This window comes from Neomonachus schauinslandi, chromosome 3, assembly GCF_002201575.2.
Source record: "Neomonachus schauinslandi chromosome 3, ASM220157v2, whole genome shotgun sequence".
In the NCBI taxonomy this organism is placed as follows: Eukaryota; Metazoa; Chordata; class Mammalia; order Carnivora; family Phocidae; genus Neomonachus; species Neomonachus schauinslandi.
Window position 1 is genome coordinate 72,708,841 of NC_058405.1, and position 22,152 is coordinate 72,730,992.

The 22,152-nt window shown below is 35.7% G+C and overlaps 1 protein-coding gene across 3 annotated transcripts in view; it reads right to left on the reverse strand.

Annotated features, from left to right (window-relative positions):
* The window catches only part of PAN3 (poly(A) specific ribonuclease subunit PAN3), a 129,987-nt gene that overhangs the window by 6,551 nt on the left and 101,284 nt on the right, over positions 1–22,152 (reverse strand). For 2 of the 3 annotated variants that reach the window (XM_021678339.1, XM_021678342.1), the window contains exons 10-17: positions 18,738–18,899; positions 18,388–18,504; positions 18,200–18,301; positions 14,204–14,369; positions 12,812–12,902; positions 8,242–8,381; positions 5,767–5,896; positions 5,226–5,290 (exon numbers count right to left, since the gene is read on the reverse strand). In XM_021678339.1, coding sequence (XP_021534014.1) covers positions 5,226–5,290; positions 5,767–5,896; positions 8,242–8,381; positions 12,812–12,902; positions 14,204–14,369; positions 18,200–18,301; positions 18,388–18,504; positions 18,738–18,899 — 973 coding nt within the window. The remainder of the gene's footprint in view (positions 1–5,225; positions 5,291–5,766; positions 5,897–8,241; positions 8,382–12,811; positions 12,903–14,203; positions 14,370–18,199; positions 18,302–18,387; positions 18,505–18,737; positions 18,900–22,152) is intronic. The other variant, XM_021678341.1, reaches the window with a different exon arrangement.

Below are 22,152 nucleotides of genomic sequence, written 5' to 3' on the forward strand. Positions count from 1 at the left end.
ATCCCACCAAATTGACAATAAATGTCTAAAAAGGAGTATAATAAACATGCAAGAACAAAGTGACCAGAAGCAACAACAGAAGAAAAAACTGGAAAGTGAAAAACAGGTAAGTGATATGATCAGCTGACTTGAAAAAACTGAACTCTAATGCTACAAAAGGCAAACAAAAAAAGGGGGAAGCCACAAAAGCAAGCCATACCAGTTAGGCCCAGGAAGGGAAATCATTGGTACTACTGGAAGTGCAGGTATGGACTAAAGCTGGAAATAGCAGAACTGATGAAAAGCTCTATAAATAACAAATAGACAACCTCTCTCTCATTCCCGCCTCCACTTCTGCTTTGCAGAAATTTGCCAGAAAGGGTACCAGAAATCTTTCTAGACAGGGTGAACAAAGAAGCTCCTGCCTTCAGGATGCCAGGAAGAGCAAGAGATAGTAGCTAAGACTATTTAACCAACACTTTCCTGCTACTTTGGCTACCCAAAGCTCGACTATGGGTTTATACTACGGACAAAAGGTTGAAGATTTTTTTTCTGGATATGGACTTGCCCAAGAGCAATTCTAACATTTAAGAAATCTACCAAAAACAAACAAAAATTATATATAACAATATCACACTACTTTACCACACATTCTACAATCCCTGACCCCGCAAGGACCTTCCCATTAGCTTTTTAGATGAAAAAGGTCATTGTTAAAGAAGTTCATTCATTTATTTTTTAGTAATCTCCATACCCAATGTAGGGATCAAACTTACAACCCCAAGATCAAGAGTCACACGCTCTTCCAACTGAGCCAGCCAGGTACCCTGAAAAAGGTCATTTTTAATATGAATGCATAGCCAAGGATCAGAAATCCTTTGGAGAATGAAACAAAACAAAACAAAACAAACTCGTTTCCTATGAGATACTGCAGGGAACAGAACAGAACTTAGAACAAAACAAAACCTAACCAAAAATCTATAATTGAGAGTCTCAGAGAAACAAGAATTAGATGCTGTAAGACAAACATTTAGAGAACAGAAAGTTCTTGAAAATTAAAAATGACAGCAGAAACTTAAAAATTCAAAACAGATTTAAAAAAAACCTTTATTTTTAGACAAAATAAATTAAGATAATTACCTAGGAAGTAGAACAAAAAGATACAATACAGAAAACAGAAGAGAATATTAGAAAATCAACTGCCATGGTCTAACATCTGAGCAATGGGAAATCCAAAGTGTGAAATTATCAAAGAAACAACGAAGACAACTTCTCAGAACTGAAGGACATCAGTTTCCAAGATTAAAAGGGTCTGCCCACCTGTTAATTCATCAGAATGAATCAAAAAAAACCCACACCAAGGCAAATCACTGTGAATTTCTGAACATCACTGATAAAGACTCTAAAAGCACAGGGGAAGGGAAAGGGTTTGAAAAGAAAATGGCTTTGAATCCCGAAGTTAAAAGACAATGGAGCAATGCTTCAAATTTTGACAGCAATTATCATTACTATTACTTAACTATGTACTAGAGATACTAGCCGACACAAACACTCCAGGGAAATTAAAAGTATAGAAATTAGGAAGGAGGAAATGTAACTACAATTATTTGGAGATAGGACTATGTATCTGGGAAACCCAAGAAAATCTAGTGAAAAACTATCCAAACACTAAGATATCAGGGTACAAAATTTACAGGAATCAGTAATTTTTATGTGCACTGATAATAAGCAATCTAAGAAGAAAAAATTGGGGGGGGGGATTCACAGTTACAATAGCAACAAGAAAAAATACCTAGTAAACTTAGTGTGCTACAACAACATAAGGAACAACTTCAGCACTTAAGAACAGTAAAAGTAGGTGTCAACAAGTATGACGACAGACCATTATCTTGGTTAAGAAACTCAACATCTATAAACACAAATGCTCCTTAAATTTATTAATAAACATGTTAATCTTCTCAATAAAAATACCATCAAGTTTACTGATTTTTTTAAATAAAAAAGCTGATTCTAGAATTTATACAGAAAATTAAGCAGTTTTAGGAAAACAATAAAAAAACAGGCAATTAAATGGAGATAAGAACTAGCACCTACTAGATTTTAAAATGTTAGTCATTAAAATACTAATGTGAAAGAAGTGCTGCCTTAAACCAGTGCAGAAAAGCTAGACTATTCAACACATAGCTTTTGGGCCACTGGGTAGTCTTCTGAGGGGAAAGGGTGGAGGAGTTGAATACATACCTCACACCCTATATAAATTCCACACATATAAAAATTTAATATGAAAAAAAATAAAACCATAAGTACTCTAGAAGAAACCCTGAGACAATTCCTTTAAAATCGTGGAAGTAGAAAAGGCCTTCCTAACTATGATTCAAAATCCAAAAGCATAAAAGAAGTTTGATCAATTAGACTATATATAAAAATGTCTGCATGGAAAAAATTAAGCAGAGTCAAAAGAAAAATGACAAACTAAAGAGAAAATGGTCACAAAGGATAAATCTCTCTAGCTCCTATACATCAAAAAGACAGATAATTCAACTGAAAACAAAAATGAGCCAAGGGTATGGACATAAAAAGGAACAGAAATGAATCAAAAACATAAAAATGATAGGACACATGCTCATAAGAGTTAATATAAAATAAAACTGCACTGAGATTCAATTTCTCATCTAACAGGTTGACAAAAATCCACAAGCTGGAAGAGTATTGTTGGTGAAAGACTCTCATGCATCGTACACTGGGAAACCCTTCTGTAAGGGTTTATAGTCACACATCCACAGATCTAACAATCACAACTGGGCCTATATTTATGCACACATAAAATTAACTATGCGTAAGTCAGTCCCTGCAGCACTGTTTATACTAGCAAAACACTGAAAACAACTCAAATGTCTACTGATAAGGAACTGGAGAAATAAATTATAGTGTATCCACAGAATGGACTATTACATAGCTACATAAATTATGGAAGCAGAGCATTACGGTTAACAGCATGGACTCTGGAACCATACTGTCTGGATTTGAATTCCGGCTCATATACTCACTAATGATGTAACCCTGGAAAAGGTATTTAACCTCTTCTTTTTTTTAAAGATTTTATTTATTTATTTATTTGAGAGAGAGTGAGAGAGAGCAGGAGCAGGGGAGAGAGGCAGAGGGAGAGGGAAAAGCAGGCTCCCCACTGAGCAGGGAGCCCAACATGGGACTCGATCCCAGGACTCCGGGATCATGACCTGAGCTGAAGGCAGACGCTTAACCAACTGAGCCACCCAGGCGCCCAGTATTCAACCTCTTTATGCCCAAATATCTCTGTTAAGTGGAATACTAATGGTACCTGCACCACAGGGTTGTTATGAGGAGTAAGGTGAGGGCATATTTGTGAACTACTGAGAATAGTGTTTGGTATACGCCAAACATACCTAAAAAGATTTCCAAAATATAGTTAGGAGGAAAAAGCAATATATAGAACACTGTGCGTGGTTTACAATTTGTATACATTATAAAGGGGGAGGAGGGAGATAATATATCATTGTAACTCGGGAAGAATATAAAATAAAGATTAATGGGAGAAAGTGGAGAGACTGGGGATGTTACAAGTATGAAAGATTTTTTTTTTCATTGGAAACCCTTTTCTACTTTAAAAAAAAACTGGTTCATATTAATTTATTCAAAAGATTTAATTAATAAAAAGAATTTTCTGAAGACTATCTAGAATTTTATACCCAGTCATACCATCAATAAAGTATAAAAAATGAATAAATATATTTTCAGACTTACAAAGACTCAAAAAACTCACCTTTCTCAGGAAGCTACAGGAGCATGTGTTCCAATAAATCAGAAGAATAAACCAAGGGAAAAAAAGCAAGAAACAGGGTATCCAACACAAAGGGAGAGACAAAGAGAATTCCCAGGATAATAGTGAAGGGAAGCTCCAGTTCTAAAGTGTGAGTGTGAGCAGGCTTAAAGTGCAACCAGCCCAGATAGGAACAGAAGGACAGAGGCTCCAGGGGCAATTTCTCTAAGGGGGAGGAAAAAAAAAGGAACTGATAGGTGACCTATTTTTGACCATATGGAAAGGTGTTTCATAACTCTGGCAGCGAGTCTGGAATAAACTGGTGGTCAATATTTTTTTCATTTTCTATATAAGACAATTATTAACCCCAGGAAAACAAAAATCAAAAAACAAAATACAAAAGAAAGAAAATATAGTCATGGTTTACAATGTGGTGCAACAAGGAACAACATTTACCCTGTTACAGTAATGTCAACACTGAATAAAGATTTAACTCGAAATTATGGGCTAAGTGGTAACATGTGAATACTTGTGTGTGTGTGTGTGTTTGTGTTTGGTTAAGGGAAGGGGTGTGAAAGATAAAGTCTCATCTTCCACAGGACAAAGTCATCAGCTGAGTTAAATACTGGGGGGAAAAAATCAAGAAATAGTACTACAAGCATATTAATTTTTAAATAAATGAATGCCAAAAGAAACAGCTAAAAGTTTGGGCTTTTTTTTTTTTTCCCCTAATGTCATCTCTTCTTTTAGAAATATTATCACAGAAAATACTAATTGAGTTTTTCTTTTTAACTTTGAAGAAAGGGAAGTGAACATGAATTTTGCGGTCAAAAAAACTCCCTCAAGCAGTATTTATCTATCATCTATTTCTATTAACAGAGGTAACATTCCTGAAACGTAACTTCTGCAACAGTGACAACAGCTATAGTATCGCTCCACCTGTCTTTGACAGCTACTACTTAGTACAGACAACAACTCTACTTCTTTCTTGAACATATGGTAATTTTAACTTACAAATGAGGCAGAACTAAATGACAAACAATGTAAAGTGGTGGTGTCACTGATATGACTGCTATAAATAATGCCCTTTAATAGAAGACAAGGGGCATGCAACAATTAGACCTGTCTGAAGTCTCTAATCTGACTACGGTAAACTGAACTGACCAGGCTTCAAAAAGGAGACGGGGTAGAGGCCGTACTGATAGTCATAAAATGTTCCCTCGTGTACAAACCACAATGGAGATTTCTAGCAGTATCTTTTCTGTATGTGTATGTGTGTGTGGAATCCCTAAGAACAACCAGGTCTAAGCTATAGTTGAAAAACAGCATCCTAATGGCTTCACATGAGAATTTTTCTCTTTTTCCAAATAAAACCAGTAAGAATAAGGAATACTCATTCCTCTTAACGCCCTTGATTGAAAATATATTGTAAAATACTGTAAATCCTTACTCCGGCCTCTCATTGATTGTTCCCAATTTTGCTAGAAGCCTAAACAGTCTTCCATTTTGAACCTCCTATAAAACATTTTGAAAAGAAAGAGAGTATTAATATTCCAGCTAACTAAATATAAAAGCAAAATTTTACAAAACTGGTATCCTACACCAATATTACCTTTAAACAATAAATCCTAGTATCCCCAACTTTTGGTTATAGTTTTGAATATAATATTTCCATTTCATTCAACAGTAATACTCAAGAAGATCATGCAGCTGGCCATTTTTAAGAATGGTTAAAGTAACTTACATGAAAAAAAAAAGTCAAGACTGTGTCAACTGACTGTAGCAAAATCATGAACAACAACAAAAAAAACAAAACAAATGCCCAAAGGATAGAAAAAATTAAAATACTGAACATTAAGTTTGGACAAATATATCTGCAAATGGTCTTAGCCAATTATGTACTATATTTAGCGCAGACATTACTATGTTTTATATCTCCCTACACATATAGGTGCCAAGTGTGTATATCTCTTTTTAACTAGACTCTTTACCTTTGCAAGGTCTTCCTCTATGACATCATTTCTCATTTGAGCAGCATCCAATTGAGTATAAAATCGAGCACCAATCATGGGCATGATGTCATTTACACTTCGCATCCTGTTTTGGTCAGTCAACAAATACCTGGTGAAAATAAAGAAGCATCACTTGAATGCCAAATGTGTAATTTAAAAAACAACATAAACCCACAAGCACATAGCTATCGCTGCTGCCATCATATTAGTGTACATAAATTTGAAAACATTTTTTCATGCAAGTCAAGTTCACTTTCAAGGCTTAATGATTTCTCTGGAAAATTTTAAGAGCCAAGAGAAGAAACATGTCTCTTTCTCTACATTTTTGCTATTATGAAAATGAGAAAGGAAAGTTGAGTAGGGTTACACTTAATCATTTCCATTCTCAAACCCTTCCTTACAACAGTGGGACATGAAAAGATTATTACAAACCTTTTTGGAGTGGTGAAATAGGGGGTGGTTGTAGGTGAAGAGATTTTTCCATTGCTCTTCAAAATAATTTTTGAAACTAAAACTGGGTCTTGAATTTTGATAAATCAAACAAGGCTCAACTTTTTAGGAAGCTGCCCTCTGCTCTGCAACTTCATTTACCAGTTCTCATGGTATATTATTTATTTCTGAGAAATCTTCATGTACAACATATATCAGAAGGGACAAATTCAGTTTCTTCTACCATTATAACTGAGGCAGAAAAATACATTTTGAAAGGCTACCTGCTAGAATACAAAGATGACCATGACCTGTTTGTTACTGCCTATCTTGACAGGTGAGCCATTTCCTAACCATTCTCATTAAAGTACCCTCCCCCTCTTGCACTCTCTGCTTATAATTCTATCTTAGCTTCTTTATAGGACTACCTGCAAACATCTTATTTGATTACATGTTTGTTACCTCCTCCCCATTAGGGTGGAAGCTCCAGAAGTTGGGGGTTTTGTTCATCTTGTTCAAAGTACCTGCAGCATCTGGCACAGAATAGGCATTCTTTTGTTGAATAAAATACTCCTGTGGATAATCTATATCTTAGCTATTTATCTGTAATTACGGACATATTTATATCTAACTACTTGAAGTATTATTACAAGCTTTGTGACTTCGGCAAGTTACTTTACCTCTCCATGCCTCAGTTTTGTCATCTCTAAAATGGAGCTAATTTACAGGGTTATTGGGAAAATAAATTCATTCACATCAGTTCGAAAGTGCCTGATACATGATTTGTTGCTCTATAAAGTTGTTATTGGTTAGTATGAAAGTATGGCTTTTTAATTTACTTTTTATTAAGGAAAATTTCAAACATTTATAAAAGTAGAACAGTATAATTAAGGTCCATTTACCCATCACCCGGTTTCGATAATTATTAACATATGGCTAGTTTGTTACATTTATATCCTTTACTCTCAGTTTTTTAAAAAGAAAATTTGGAAATTACTACTTGAGATTATTTGAAACACCTAGATGTTGCAAATTAAGGCTAGGAATCACTGCTGTGAAAATATATGAAACAAATATTTCCATTTGGGAACAACAATCATCTGATTATTAATAGGAACACTGGGCAACCACTGGCTTCCAGTGCTGTTACGAGCAGAACATTTACACCGGTGTTACAAAGCACAGGTGGGCAGCCGCATCCTCTAACCCTCCATTCCATATCCAGGGCTAGTCCAAAAAGAAACTGAATCATCCAAGGCTACACAGAAAAATCGGAAGGAACAGTTGAAAACTAAGACACTGAAAAGGATCAATATGCTCCAACTGCTTCTAGAACAGAACAGGAAAAATGTCAAGAGATAGCCTAGCATCTGTTCTCTAGAATAACTTAGAATAAGAATTATGGTTGTCTACCCTCTGGAATTCCCCAATGTGAGATGTATCTTAGGGAAAAGTCCTTCTCTGGTGACAGTACTCCACAGTGGGTTTCTCCTAACTCAAATACATTTCAAGCCTATACTCAAGGACTTCTTGAGAGTCTGAAGATATTGGAGTAGAAGCAAAGGGACCTTGATGAACATGCTTTCTGGGATGGATGTTTTGGCCACAGAGTCTGTAACTGGATTGCGCCTGAGGTTTATTTATGACAGCTTTCAGAGAGCTACCTATCACGCTCTAGAGCAGCACCATCTAACAGAACTTTCTGAGATTATGGGATATGTTAGCCAGAAGCCACATGTGGCTTTCGAGCTCTTGAAATGCAGCTAGTGCAACTGAAGAACTAATTTATTTTATTTTGTTTTATTTTAAACTTAAAAGGTTTATGTAGCTAGTGGATACCAATGCAACGAATTTATTCAAAGAAATATAAACGTAACAAAAAAGAAATTCAAAGTTGTTTAACTGTGTTCTGCCTGATTTTTAATAGTAAGAACTAAAACAGAATCACTATTAAAAGGCCTTTATGAAAAAGCTGTCTCATCTCATATGATCATCACATACAGTTAATCGTATAGTAAAACTTACAAAATCAGATTCTTCAGGTCAGAGGAGTAGTTGATTGTCACCAGTTCCATGGCTTTCTGTAAATTCTCTCGCTGAATTCCTGCCAAAGAGTTGCAAGCCAAAGCCAACACAACTTTTCCTAATGATATCAGATCTGCTTGCTGACATGAAAGAATAAATATAACTTTTAATTTTTTTTAATAAGGTACAAATGTAATAGACCGACACTACGGCCGGCAGCCTTACAAAAAAGCTGTAGGACTCCCAGCACAGGGTTCTCAAATATTGGTGCTCAGAGTCACCTGGGAGCTGGAAGATGATTTCTGAACCTCTCCACCAGAGATGCTCATTCAGTAGGTCTGGGTGAGCAGGCCCAACCTTTTTAAAGCACCCAGATAATTCTGATGAATGTAGCCCCAAGAAACATAACTCTGAGCAATTCACACGCCAACTACAGAATTGCTGCTTTAAAATTTAAAAAAAAATTTATTTATACAGAGCTGACATTCTCATTATTACAAGAAATTTAAGGCTGGTTACTATATACTCGCTTTACTATGATCGTTACAATTTATAATATGCCCCCTTTCCACTTTCCATTATACCCAATATACAGAGGGAGTTTGAAGATTTGAAGAAAAGTTATTCCATTATTCCAAACACAACATAACCATTACCTGATTTCAGAGTACGTTTTTTAGAACATCGAAAATGCTGCAAACCCCAATGACATCCTGTCTACTCTTGTTTCCAACTAGACAATTTTTCCTCATATTATAACAGATCTCTGAGAGTTCTGATACCACCTGGTTGTCTATCTATCTATCTATCTATCTATCTATCTATCTATCTATCTATCTATTTTTTAACATTTACCACTCTGAGGCTTTCCTTCTAAAAGGATTTTCAAAAGACAGCTAGCTGAACTGAGGTAAGTTCTCTATTACCTATTATAACTCTAGGAAACAGTGGCCCTTCTTGGCAGGTAACTATTAATAATTATATGCCTAGGAGAATGGAATGGCTCAGAGTTAAATACAATCATCTGAAGTAATTTCGACAGAAAACTTCTGTAGATCTTCAAGATCTGAGATCTGATCTGAACTACTGGATACATTTACTGAACACTGGTTTAGTATAAAGAGTTTTCAAATCTAGCTATACATTAAAATCACCTGAGGAACTTAAAAAAAAATCACCCTGTGACCATCCCTTTACCCCAATTCTGGTGTTACCAGTCTGGGGTAAGAACTAGGTATTAGTATTTTTCAAAGTTTCCACAAGAGTTCTGGTATGTAGCCAGGGTTGAGAACCACTGGTTTCACGGAATATTTATAAGTGGTATAGTTACAAAATAGGTGAATATTTGAAGGCAGTCACTAACGAAACTTTAGCACTACACAGCTATCCTTAATTTTACCCAAATAATAGAGTATAAAGATGTCAAACTCCATTACTAAAATAACATCTAAAAAAATCCAAATTCAAAAATCCATCCAAAACTAGCATTTGTGAATCTGACACTTTGAACATGAGATCCTATAACCAGTGGAAAAACAGATTAAAAAAACAACTTTGAATCTATCAGAGTAAGAGATGCCAAGGATTCATGTCAAAGAACTTTTTACAACTTCATTTGTGGTACAGAGTTAGGAGCCCAGAAAGGCAGGAGGGGAGGTGGCATGGGAGGGAGCACTATTACTGTTGTCATCATCTGTTCTGTGGAGGACACTGCCATGAATGAACTCAAAAAGGACTCCCCTCAATCATTCTCAAGGTCAAGTAAAATATTCCAAGTTACAGTAATGAAACCATAAAAATGTGGGTCAAGAGAAATCAGTACATGGAAATGCTAAATGTGAATTTCTGTATTTCAATCCCATATCCTCAGCAAAGCAACCTGAAGGTTGCTATTAGTTATCAAGTATTTGAGCAGCATGTACCAACACACAGCCTCTCCCAACCCTTAAAACAACAGAATTTTCAGCTTAGCTCCACCCTGAATTGATGCTATAACTAAACCTCCCACCTAGAACATTCCAGTATTCCCTATTATGAGACAGGAAAACAAAAGTCCAAGATAGCTGAAGGACTGGATGGGTTTTTAAAATAAGAACATTTAATTATGAGTACATCCCACCACCTTTCTAAAGCTGACTCAAGGTGGGAATACCCACTTTTAGAAATAAAGTATACATGTCACATAATCCAGATTAAATTAGAAATGATTTTAACTAAGAGGTTAATGAAGTCCTGCTTAATTAAGAGAGTTTAACATCATAAAAGCTCAGTAACTCTCCTTTCCTTATTTGCCAGCTAAATAATTTTCCATTTGTTATTTTGCTTCTTACCTCCATCTGGTTTTTCCCCCCATTTGTTGAATTCTGGAGGTTTTCCCCCCACTCATTTTCAGTTTCTTCCTGATTCTTGATTTCTTGATTTTTCTCTGATTCTATCTATGGCTCTACTTATGTCCACTTTACTGAAAGTCAGTCTCTATTCACGTGTCTGAAACAGACTATGAAAAATAGACTACAAGAAACAATGCACTCCTTTCTCATGTACCCTCTTCTCTGTAAAATCACAATCCCCCATTGGGACTATCTTTAATTCTCTCCTTTACCTTACTATAAGCTATATGAAAAATCTTCAACACATACATCACCCGCCCCCCAAAAAATAAAGGAAAAAAAAAAAGAAAACCTGAGATATCTTTTACTGCTGGAAAATAAAGGGAAGGTGATGACTGGTTGAAAGCAGCCTGAGTTTATGAATGAAGGCAGTTCCTAACTTACCAATCAATCATCCCAAATGCTTACTTAAGAGTTGTTTGTTTGGAACTCTAGGATTACTTTTTCTTAAAAAGAGTTGTTTTTCAAGGTAACTACACAACCACTACCATAACTGAAATAATGTACATCCACAAAGAAAAAGGGAAGATAATACTGCTATTAAACTCAGAGAAAACCAAAATCAAACTAGCCTTATACTAGTAAATTTTTTTTTTTTAGAGAACTCTATTCAGAATACAGAAGAATGAGAGCGTAGGCTGTACTTGTAAAAAAACAAAACTGTAAGGTGTTTCATTTTTTAATGTGGACATGAGGTTTCCAGATACTTGCAATAGAGCTAGGTGGCACTGGTTCTAAATAATGTCTAATTTCTCCTCAAAAATTTAGTATTATTTTCCTGGATACATGAAGATCACTAGTATTGCAGTCAATAATCAGTCACTTTTAGAAGCACAGAGATTAGGAAGAAAAATCTCCAGAGCTAATTAGTTAGGCACTAGATGTAAGAAGGTAAGAAGGAAAGTCACTAAGAACAACCACCCTAGATAAGAAAGAGGGGGCAAATCCCCTTAGGCAGAAGAAAGCTGCGAGGGGGGGGGGGGGGGGCGTAGTCAAATTCTGTGTGGTGCCCACTAGATGGTGCTACCAACCAGGACAGCTTGGCTGCTGCTGAGTTTGGCTGGGCAGGCGCAGAGGGGAAGGAAGATGTGAAAAGTCTGCATACAACTCAATGTGATGAGTGGCTCTAAGTCTTGGGGACTGTACTGTCCCTGGTTCTGCAGCAAAAGAGGTTTATACATGAATAGGATTACTAGGCACTACTTAGACGCTACTTCTCATTCTGTCTTCCTTTTTGTTCGAAAATATAAAGCAAACTAAAATCTTCTTTCAAAGATTTAAACAAAGGAAGTGGAAATGAGAAGGGCAATGAAAAGGTAAAGTGTTTTTCTCCATGTAATTAAGAGATTCTGCCTTACATTAAACCTCTATCAGTTAATAAATGTTCAGAAGCACCAAAAATTTCTTACACAAAAAGAATTAACATTGTCTTAAAACAGCACCTGCATGTCCTCCAAAAAATGTGAAGTACTGCAATAATGAATTTGAAATAATTACTTTACAGAGCCACGTTACTTGCACAGAATCATCAAGGCAAAAGCAACTACACTTAACGTTCCCTGCAGAGACAGGATCTTATTCTCCTATACCTTACATTAATCAAGAAGTATGAAATAAACAGCTAAAAACATAAGAGGGGCCTAAATCTACACTATTATTATGACTAGACTAGAATCAAATTCTGATTATATACAAGAAGTGAGTATGCAAAAGAAAAAATTATTTAGAAAATGGCAATACAACAATTTTCCTTCGAAAATACTTCTAAAATTTTTGAATTGGTAGTGGGACAATATCTAAAAGTAAAAATAACAGCTTTGATTAACACATTAAAGAACTGAAAAAAAAGGAAAATGGCATTTAATATCATTTATTCAACTAATTAATCTGTTTTAATCTATGTTGAATACAAATTTCCTCATCACATAAATACATTTTCATTTGAACAGTTTGTCTTTGACACTGTCATTAACTTTCTCTATTCCCACTTGTAAGGGCTCTACACTACATACACCACAGTGATTAAGAATACATGTTCAAAGTTGGCATAGAGACACCCCCAGAATAAATTGAAATCTAGACTTAAAACCCCCAAAACACTTTAAAATAAATAAAATTTGTCTTAAAAGAAAATCAAGCCTTAAGTTATTAAGGAAGTATCCATGTTCATTCTTACTCACCTGGTATTGAGCCATTAATGCCAATGGATTATTATTCTGACTGTTATCAAATGTTAAAACATCAAAAACTCCAACACAATTTACTCGCAACCTTTAAAGACCAGAGAATTTAAAGAAAATTATTAAAATGAGATTTTTTTAAAAATTTAACATTTCCTGTATTATTAGGAAGGATCTCAGAATATTATCTAGTCTAACCTCCCCATGTAACTTCTATCAAACACCATTTTAGAGATGAGTTGGAAATTAAAGCTCATAAATACTAAGTGATAGGCCTATAAGGTTATAGAAGCCAGAAACTGACAAAGCCAGGACTATAACTCACATCTTTTTTTTTTTTTTTTAAAGATTTTATTTATTTATTTGACACAGAGAGAGACCACGAGAGAGGGAGCACAAGCAGGGGGAGTGGGAGAGGGAGAAGCAGGCTTCCCGTCGAGCAGGGAGCCCGATGCGGCGCTCGATCCCAGGACCCTGGGATCATGACCTGAGCTGAAGGCAGACGCTTAACGACTGAGCTACCCAGGCGCCCCTATAACTCACATCTTTGACTACCATGCCAGTGGTCTTTTCATCACAGCAAGCTGCTTCTTTATTAGTTATTCATGTAAGAGAACTAATTAGTTTTCTAACATTTGCTGAAGATGTATTAGGCACCATTCACATGTATTAATCATTCAATCCTCTCAATAATCTTATGAGACAGGTATCTTATAAATGTGGGACAGATAATAATAGTAGCTGTCTTACAAGGTTGTTGCATACACAGAAGTTACAGAACTTGCTCAGGATCATATAAATAGCAACTAACAAACTTAGGATATGATGAACCCAGATAACCAGGTAAGTACCAGATCTTGAGCTTTTTATGCTATGCTGTCCAAGATAACTCTCAAAATTACAGCAATTCAAATAAAACTCTGGTGAAGTCAAGGGCTGTTACTTAACTTTGTATCAGTGGTTCTCAAAGCATGGGACCCAGTGAGCATCACCTAAGAACTTTTTGGAAATGTAAATTCTCAGGCCTACTGAATGAGAAGTCTGGGGTGGAGGCCAGTAAAGTGTGCTTATTAATGAGCCCTCCAGGTAATTCTATTTCATGCTCTAATCGGAGAACCACGGTTATACATAGAAAACTATACTGATATTATGTCTATATCCCCCCAACCCTAACTATCTCCCAAACCCTTACAAGATTCTTGGTTAATAACAAGGCATTTTTTTAAGAATTCAACATTTTTTTTTAAACTTACAAATGAACTCAAAGTCATAGCAGTTGTTCTGGATGGAATATATGAAAAGGTAGAATTACAACAAATCATCATGTTTTGTTTACTAAACTGTCATAGGTTAGATGCTCAACAAAGAAGACAAAACTCAAAATGCTAGTACCTTGTTTTGCCAGTTATCAGAATCTTTGTTGGGTCCATAACTCGACATGCCAAACCTGCTGTGTGAATGGTACGCAATGCGGAACTCAGTTGGACAATATATGCCCAAATAAGAGACTCTGGCAATAATCCTGCATGCTGTCTGGGCAATGGTCCATCGTGTTGACCTAAAAGCAAAAAGGACATCTTTTAAATAACCAACTAAAAGACTAAAACATTCAAACCAAAATTAACAAAAAAAAATTCATGTATCATGGCAAAATCTGTCAATTTATTTATTTGAGAGAGAGAGAGAGCACAGAAGGAGAGGGAGAGGGAGAAGCAGGCTTCCCACTGAGCAGGGAGCCCTATGTGGGGCTCCATCCCAGGTCCCCAGGATCATGACCTGAGCTGAAGGCAGACGCTTAACCAACTGAGCCACTCAGGTGCCCCGCAACTTGTCAACTTTCATATATATATATATATATATATATATATATGTATATACGTATATATATATAGACAGATACAGATATGGTGTTTTTATATGTAAGGTTTATCATATGTATATAATGTTTTATGTATATATATATATATATATAAATATAAGGTTTAGTCTATTAGTAAGAAATTAGAGACAAACCCCAATTTCCTATTTATGAGATTATACCTTTATACTGTTAGCAGCAGAAGAGTTCTCACTGAAGTGCTCTTTTCTGTGAGCATTGTAATTACTGAACAATAAACAAAATTATTTAAAGAATTTATATTTAACTGTGAACCAAATAAATGTAAATGTAAATTCTGAATAAAAACAGCAAAGGTGAAGATTATTATTTTACTTAAAATAATCCTAGCCTAGGGCGCCTGGGTGGCTGAGTCATTATGCGTCTGCCTTCACCTCAGGTCATAATCCCAGTGTCCTGGGATTGAGCCCTACATCGAGGTCCCTGCTCCGCGGGAAGCCTGCTTCTCCCTCTCCCACTCCCCCGCTTGTGTTCCCTCTCTCGCTCTCTCTGTCAAATAAATAAATAAAATCTTTAAAAAACAATAGTAATAATCCTAGCCTATATTATTGTTCAGGCAGGTGAGAACTGTTCATTCTGTGGCTTGAAAGAAAAATAAGTCTCTACCATCATTTATGCTGAATATTTTCTTATTTTCCATAAACTGCCCAGCCTCCTCTCTTACAGCCATGTCAGTTAGACAGGATGGTATCCAACTCATAAAAATATAAATGTAAAGCACTGAATATCACTTATGTCTAATAATGAAACAAAAATAATCCGACCTACCATGAGAGTAATCATTTTGATTCTATCAGCTTTTTTTTGAGAGAGAGATAGAGAGGGAGAGAGAGAGCGAGAACAGGCACACAAGCAGGGGTGGGAAGGAGCTGGGGAGGAGGGGCAGAGAGGGGGAAAGAGAGAATCTTAATCAGGCTCCATGCCCAGCACAGAGCCGGATGCGGGGCTCAGTTTCATGACTCTGAGATCATGACTTGAGCCAAAATCAAGAGTTGGGTGCTTAACTGAGCCACCCAGGTGCCCCTCAACTCTTAAGTACTTCTTGATACTATTTCCTGGGTCACTGTTAATCCTTAAATCAGTGGAAAAGGAGCCACATAAATTTAATGCAGATTTTTAAATTATTTCAGGGAATATGACATTATAAATTCAAGTGTTCTTATGACTGTAAACAAATTTTTTGTGAATTAGGTATAAAAGCAACACAGTTAAATGGTTAATTGCAGAGATAATAAAGAGCAAATTTGTGGCTTGGGATAACATTACCAAGAAAAAGCAAATACAAAATTCAAAAACTGCTTTCCCTCCATTTGGACAGACTGAAAATAATACAATCTGGAAAACAGTGTTAAATAACTCAAAAAGTGGCTGTAGTGATAAATGCCAAGACATCATCCAAGAGGACTATGAAGAGTTTAAATAAAACTATTTAATAAATGTGGTAATAAGGAAAAAGAGCATTTATAGCAAACACAGTGCTTGCTTATTACTCTGTGCCAGATTCTGTCTTAACCTTTATATTGTTAACAGCAGCAGAGGTTACTTAACCCACTTTGTCTCATTTTAAACCTCTCATAACCCCTATAATACAGTATGGTATGATTATTATTCCCATTTTCCTAATTAGTATATTTCTTATAATGTACAATCTTTTACGTTGTACCAAGTTAAATTAAATAGTATAAGAAAACATTAGACTTCCATCTATGTCTCTCCAAAAGTTTATACACACACTTTTTTTCTTCTTTTAATATTCACAATAGGAAAACTGACAATTGCCTTATATTAGAAGTTACTACAAATTAAAGTATATACAGTATGTCCAGGGAAACTACTACTGTTCAAACAATATTTTCAAATACCAGAAAAAGGAATGATTCCTGTGAAAATGTATATATCAAATAATCAGTCAACACCAAAAATAAAGATTAAAAAACAAACAAACTGGAAAGGAGTGCTATAATCAGTGGTTCTCAACAAGGGTTAATCCTGCTCCCCAGGTAACATTTGGCAATGTATGGAGATATTTTTGGTGTCGCTACTGGAGAAGGGGCTTGCTACTGGCATCTAGAGGGTGGAGGCCAGGGACGCTGCTTAACATCCTGGAATGCACAGGACAGCCCCCACAAAATCATTCTCCAGCCCTAAATGTCAACAGTGCTGAGGTTGAGAAACCCAGCTATAAATTAAAGCCAACAGTCATCTCACAGGTGTTACTACTAAAATAAACTTGAACAACTACAGCTATATTCATCTATAGGAAAAGTTACACCACATCCCCTTCGACAAAATTATGTATGTGTCTACAGATGACATGGCAAAAGGAAAAAAAATGACCACACCATATGACCAGATTTTTAACGTGAAACAGCCATGTAACCACAGCTTTCTTCTTCCAACTGTCAGAAAGCAAAGTAAACAGAAATAATATATTTTTATCCACAATTAAAGGAGTCACAATCCAAAAGATACTATAATGTGGACTCACATCTTTCTTCTTCAATTTCTCCCAGTATGTATTCAAGAAAATCTTTAAGAGATTAAAAACCACAGTAAAAAATGCAATGGTTTGTCAACTTCAGTAATAAACATTTTTTAAAAAGAATTCAATGCTTCTTTCCTGTCCCCAAGCAAGAAAATGATACATACATTTTTCTTCCCCAAATACATAAGTTAATTAAAAGACATCTCAAAATGGGCCTACTTTTACTCTGAAGCTATTTTACCCTTTAATAAACATTTATTAATTAACCATAATTACAATATTTTTGGTTCTTTGCAGTATTTGAACTATAAATATTGGAAAGGGGCAAAAAAAAGAAAATATTCCCTGCTTAAGTAAATGCTACCCGAGAAATTATTTTGAAGACTAATTCCTTAAGTAACATGGAGTCCTACCTTTTAAAAAAAAGCATTTGTTTAGGGAAATCATTTCATAAATGATATACAGTCACACTGGACCAAGAGTCATTAAATTATATTCAGAAAATATAAAACTTAGGGGGAAAATACTTACAATAAATGAAAGATGCAATGACACAAAATGGTAAAAGGAAATGACGTGACAGGAACCCAAAAAACAAAACAAAACAAAAAACCAAGACTGGAAAGAAATATAGGAAGAGATGATAATGGTTGTGCTTTGGGCAGTGAAGCTACAGGCATCATTTTCCAAACCGTCTTTCTTCAGAAAGCATTGTATTTTTAAAAGAAAAAAAATGTTTAAGAGGAAAAAACTTTTATCATATTCTCAGTTATTTAGACTTCAGATACCTCCATGAGTCTTTCCCACCCCATCTTCATCTCAGTCTATACACACAATACACTATTTCCCAGCTGGTTACGGACTGACTTCAGTTCTTTGAGACATTTCTTTTTAAAATGCACTATGATTACAGGGACAAATTTACATGCATTTTAAAATACAAAACTACTCTTCCACAGAGCAAAAGCAGTTGTCAAAATATAGTGTGCTTGCATCTTTTTCTTACCCCACTTTCTCTTTGTGAAATAGGCATCGGCATTAGGGTCATTAAAGTGTCTGCTCATCATAGTCTCTCCTCCAGCATGGAAATCATATGCAAATACAAGAGCTTAAAATAAAACACAAACACTCATTACTGCAATCTGGCTTCAAATAATGAAGCCCATAAGCAGAAAGACAGTACAAATTACTCACAAGGCTCTGCAAATGCTTTAGTGGTAAATACTTCACGCAAGGTTACAATATTTGAGTGCTGAATTTTTTTCCACATATCGACCAACACCATGCACTTCGTGTTAACAAGACGAAAACCTGAAAAAGAAAACCTTTTGAACTAAACTGTAAACGACATCTCCCCTTTATTCCATCAGAAATGTGAAGAAAAAGCCGTGTTACATATCATTTATGAGCTATTAATTTTCAAATGAAATAAATTTATTATCCTTTAAACTTTCGTATTAAGTAAATAAATAGATGCAGGAATATTTCAGAAATCTTAGCCTCAATAACATGCTTCAAAAAGAGGATAAATTTATCTTCCTTACCATGTATCCTCCGAAGGCAATACGGCAGATCATCTTTGCTATTTACAGCTTTGTAGCAAGATGTAATGTATCCAAAATTACTTGATTTCTGTATCCGGTTGGGTGGTGGCAGTGGTTCTAGAGGGAATAGGCTATGGTAGCTGTCAACTTCTGTAGGGACTGCTAGAGTAATTCATAGGAAGACAACTTTAACTTCCTGATATTCATCAATCTCTCAGAGTAATAAAGAAACCCAATCTACCATAAACCACCATTATCAAAACATACTTTTGAATTCTGCAAGTGTCAACATTCATAACAATTCTATAAAACAAACTGGCTTCACTACCAATTAAAATAGGCATTATAAAACAATGAAAGAACAACCAGATTTCATACACTCGAAAACATTTATCTCTAATAGCACAATACAACTCTGTTTCTCAGCTATTAGAAACAATTTATGCTATCACTTAGAGATGTTAAACATTTCTAATTCTGGGGCACCTGGGTGGCTCAGTCGGTTAAGTGTCTGCCTTCAGCTCAGGTCACGATCCTGGGGTTCTGGGATCAAGCCCCGCATCGGGCTCCCTCCTCGGCGGGAAGCCTGCTTCTCCCTCTTCATGTGCTGCTCCCCCTGCTTGTTCTCCCCCCACCCCGTGTCAAATAAATAAATATTTTAAAAAATAAATAAATAAATAAACATTTCTTTTTTTTTTTTTTTTAAAGATTTTATTTATTTATTTGACAGAGAAGGACACAGCGAGAGAGGGAACACAAGCAGGGGGGAGTGGGAGAGGGAGAAGCAGGCTCCCCGCCGAGCAGGGAGCCCGATGCGGGACTCGATCCCGGGACTCCAGGATCATGACCTGAGCCGAAGGCAGTCGCTTAACCGACTGAGCCACCCAGGCGCCCCAATAAATAAACATTTCTGATTCTGATGTTCAATAAAAATCAAGATAGATTTTGCTTCTTTAAATGTTTTAGTTTACACAAAATATATTTAGACAGTAGTGTTAAGCATATGAATTCTTGCTTTTTAAAGTGTAAAGAAATTCAAAACAAGTAACATTAAATTGACGAGTGTGTATGCATAATATGTTCATTGTGTATATGTTTGTGTAAATACAGCAATCTATCAAAACTTTCAACCATGGGGTAGAATAGCACAATTTTAATCCCCCACAAAATATAAGAAAGAAAATGAAAACAACTTTACCATCATGCTTTTTCCATGTTCCTCAAAGTAAGAAAAATTATGTTTAAGAATAACTGGGATAATGCACTGGAATTTGCTCATGATACTCTGGTTAGGTATTAAAAAAACTATTTATCTTGAACCCCAATTTGTTGTTTCTTATAAAGACTAAATTTATTCAGTGGCTGGCTTCTGTATAGAGTATAGGCAATTTCTTTTCCTTTCTTTATTGCTATTTTCTATTAACAAACATGTATTGGTTTTACAATCCAAAATGACAAGAGTTTTTTAATGCTTCACATACAATCAAATTACATTTTCCAATTGGACAGCTTTCATTCTGTTAAATATCTTGAATGACTTAGGAATGTTCACAATATTTCAAATGAAAAGCAAGTTAAGTGAACATGAAGAATATGCACAGAAAATCATCTAAGGAATAAAGCAAAAACTTTAACAATTATAATCTCTGAGTGGGATGACTTTTATTCTCTTTATACTACTAGTCCATATTTGCCAAACTTGCTACAATAAATATGTTTAACACTGTTTTTATTTTTTATTTTTATTTTTTATTAGAGAGAGAGAGAGAGAGAGAGAACGTGCTCATGCAAGCAGGGAGGGGGAGGGAGGGCCGAGGGAGAGGGAGAGAATCTTAAGCAGGCTCCACACTGAATGCAGAGCCCAAAAACAGGCTTGATCTCACAACCCTGAAATCATGACCTGAGATGAAATCAAGAGTCAGACACTTAGCCAACTGAGCCACACAGGCGCCCCTGTTTAACACTATTTTTAAAACACAACAATAAATCTCCTTTAAAAAACTCATAGACAAAAACAACTAAAAATTTTTGACTTACGACTATTAAGAAATACATGTGAAACCCTATTAAGAAAACGATCATTCCAGAAGACAGGTTCAAAATGACCCCTCTTAGCCTTTGCTAAGGCTAATTTAGCCTTTGCTAAATTCTTACATTCACTATCTCTTAATTTTGAAACCATATGAGACAGAACTATTTCATAAGTAAGGAAAATAAGGATCACACATCTAGAGAGTGAGTTGGGATGCAAACTCAGGACTATGATTCTATAGTCTTATGCTCTTAACCTGCAGACGGCACTTTGGCCATAGTGCAAAACAAACACTGATTCAATCTGACTTTCAAAACAAGGTCAAGTGGCACGTTCTTCTGAAATAAAGCAGTATAAGGGAGGTAGACACACAAGGGAATATAGCTGTAACTTCTGCCCATTTATCATTTTAATGATCACTGTAATTTCCACATACAGATGATGAATAAATTTTGTTTCCTGGTTATTTCATGAGGAGCATCTAATAAAGAGGAAGTCATTAATGTCAAAATAGTAAAAATGTCATGAGTGCCTACTATGTATTAGTGAACCCATATTAATGAAATATGCATTCTTATCAAGACGCTTAGAAAAAAAACGACAGAGATTTATATAAAACATAATACAGTACAAGGAAAATAGCTATGAAACAAGTACAACTCACCGCAGCACTGGTCCTTAAACTTTAGCACCCCTCAGAATCACAGAGGCTTGTTAATTCACAGTTTGCTGGGCCCCATGCCCAGTGTTTATTTAGTAGGTCTAAAGTAGGGCCTGAGAATTTGCAATTCTAACAAGTTTCCAGGTGATAATGAAAAGACACTGCTGGGTCAAGGACCACATTTTGAGAACCACTACACGTGGAAAAAGAAGGGAGAAGTGAGCCATTCCCAAGGATACTAGGAAAGATCTAACAGAAGATTTGGTACGTATACCACAAACTGAAGGATGAGACTGCTTTCAGTGAGCTAAAACGAGTTGAAAAGAGTGCTTTGCTTGATGGCAAGGGAATAAAGAGAATCACCACCACCATGCCTGAATGTGTACACTGTGTTCAGGAACTGTGAAATCTCATGTGGTGGGAGAACAGGGTATACCACCACAGAGGAGGTGCAAAGTGGAGAAAAAGCTGAGAGAGTTATGTTGGGATTGGATCAGAGGGAAATTTAAATGCTATACTAAGGACTTGAAACTCACTATGCCAAGCAGTGGTACTCATAGCATCAATGTGACAGAGAGAGTCAATGAGGCACAAAATCAACTAAAAATCTTACACTCTTAACTCCTTTAACCCTATTTGTACTTTGAAACAAGACATGCTGAATTCTCTACATTACAGGAAAACAAAACAAAACAAAACAAAAACTGTGGATCAGTAGAAAA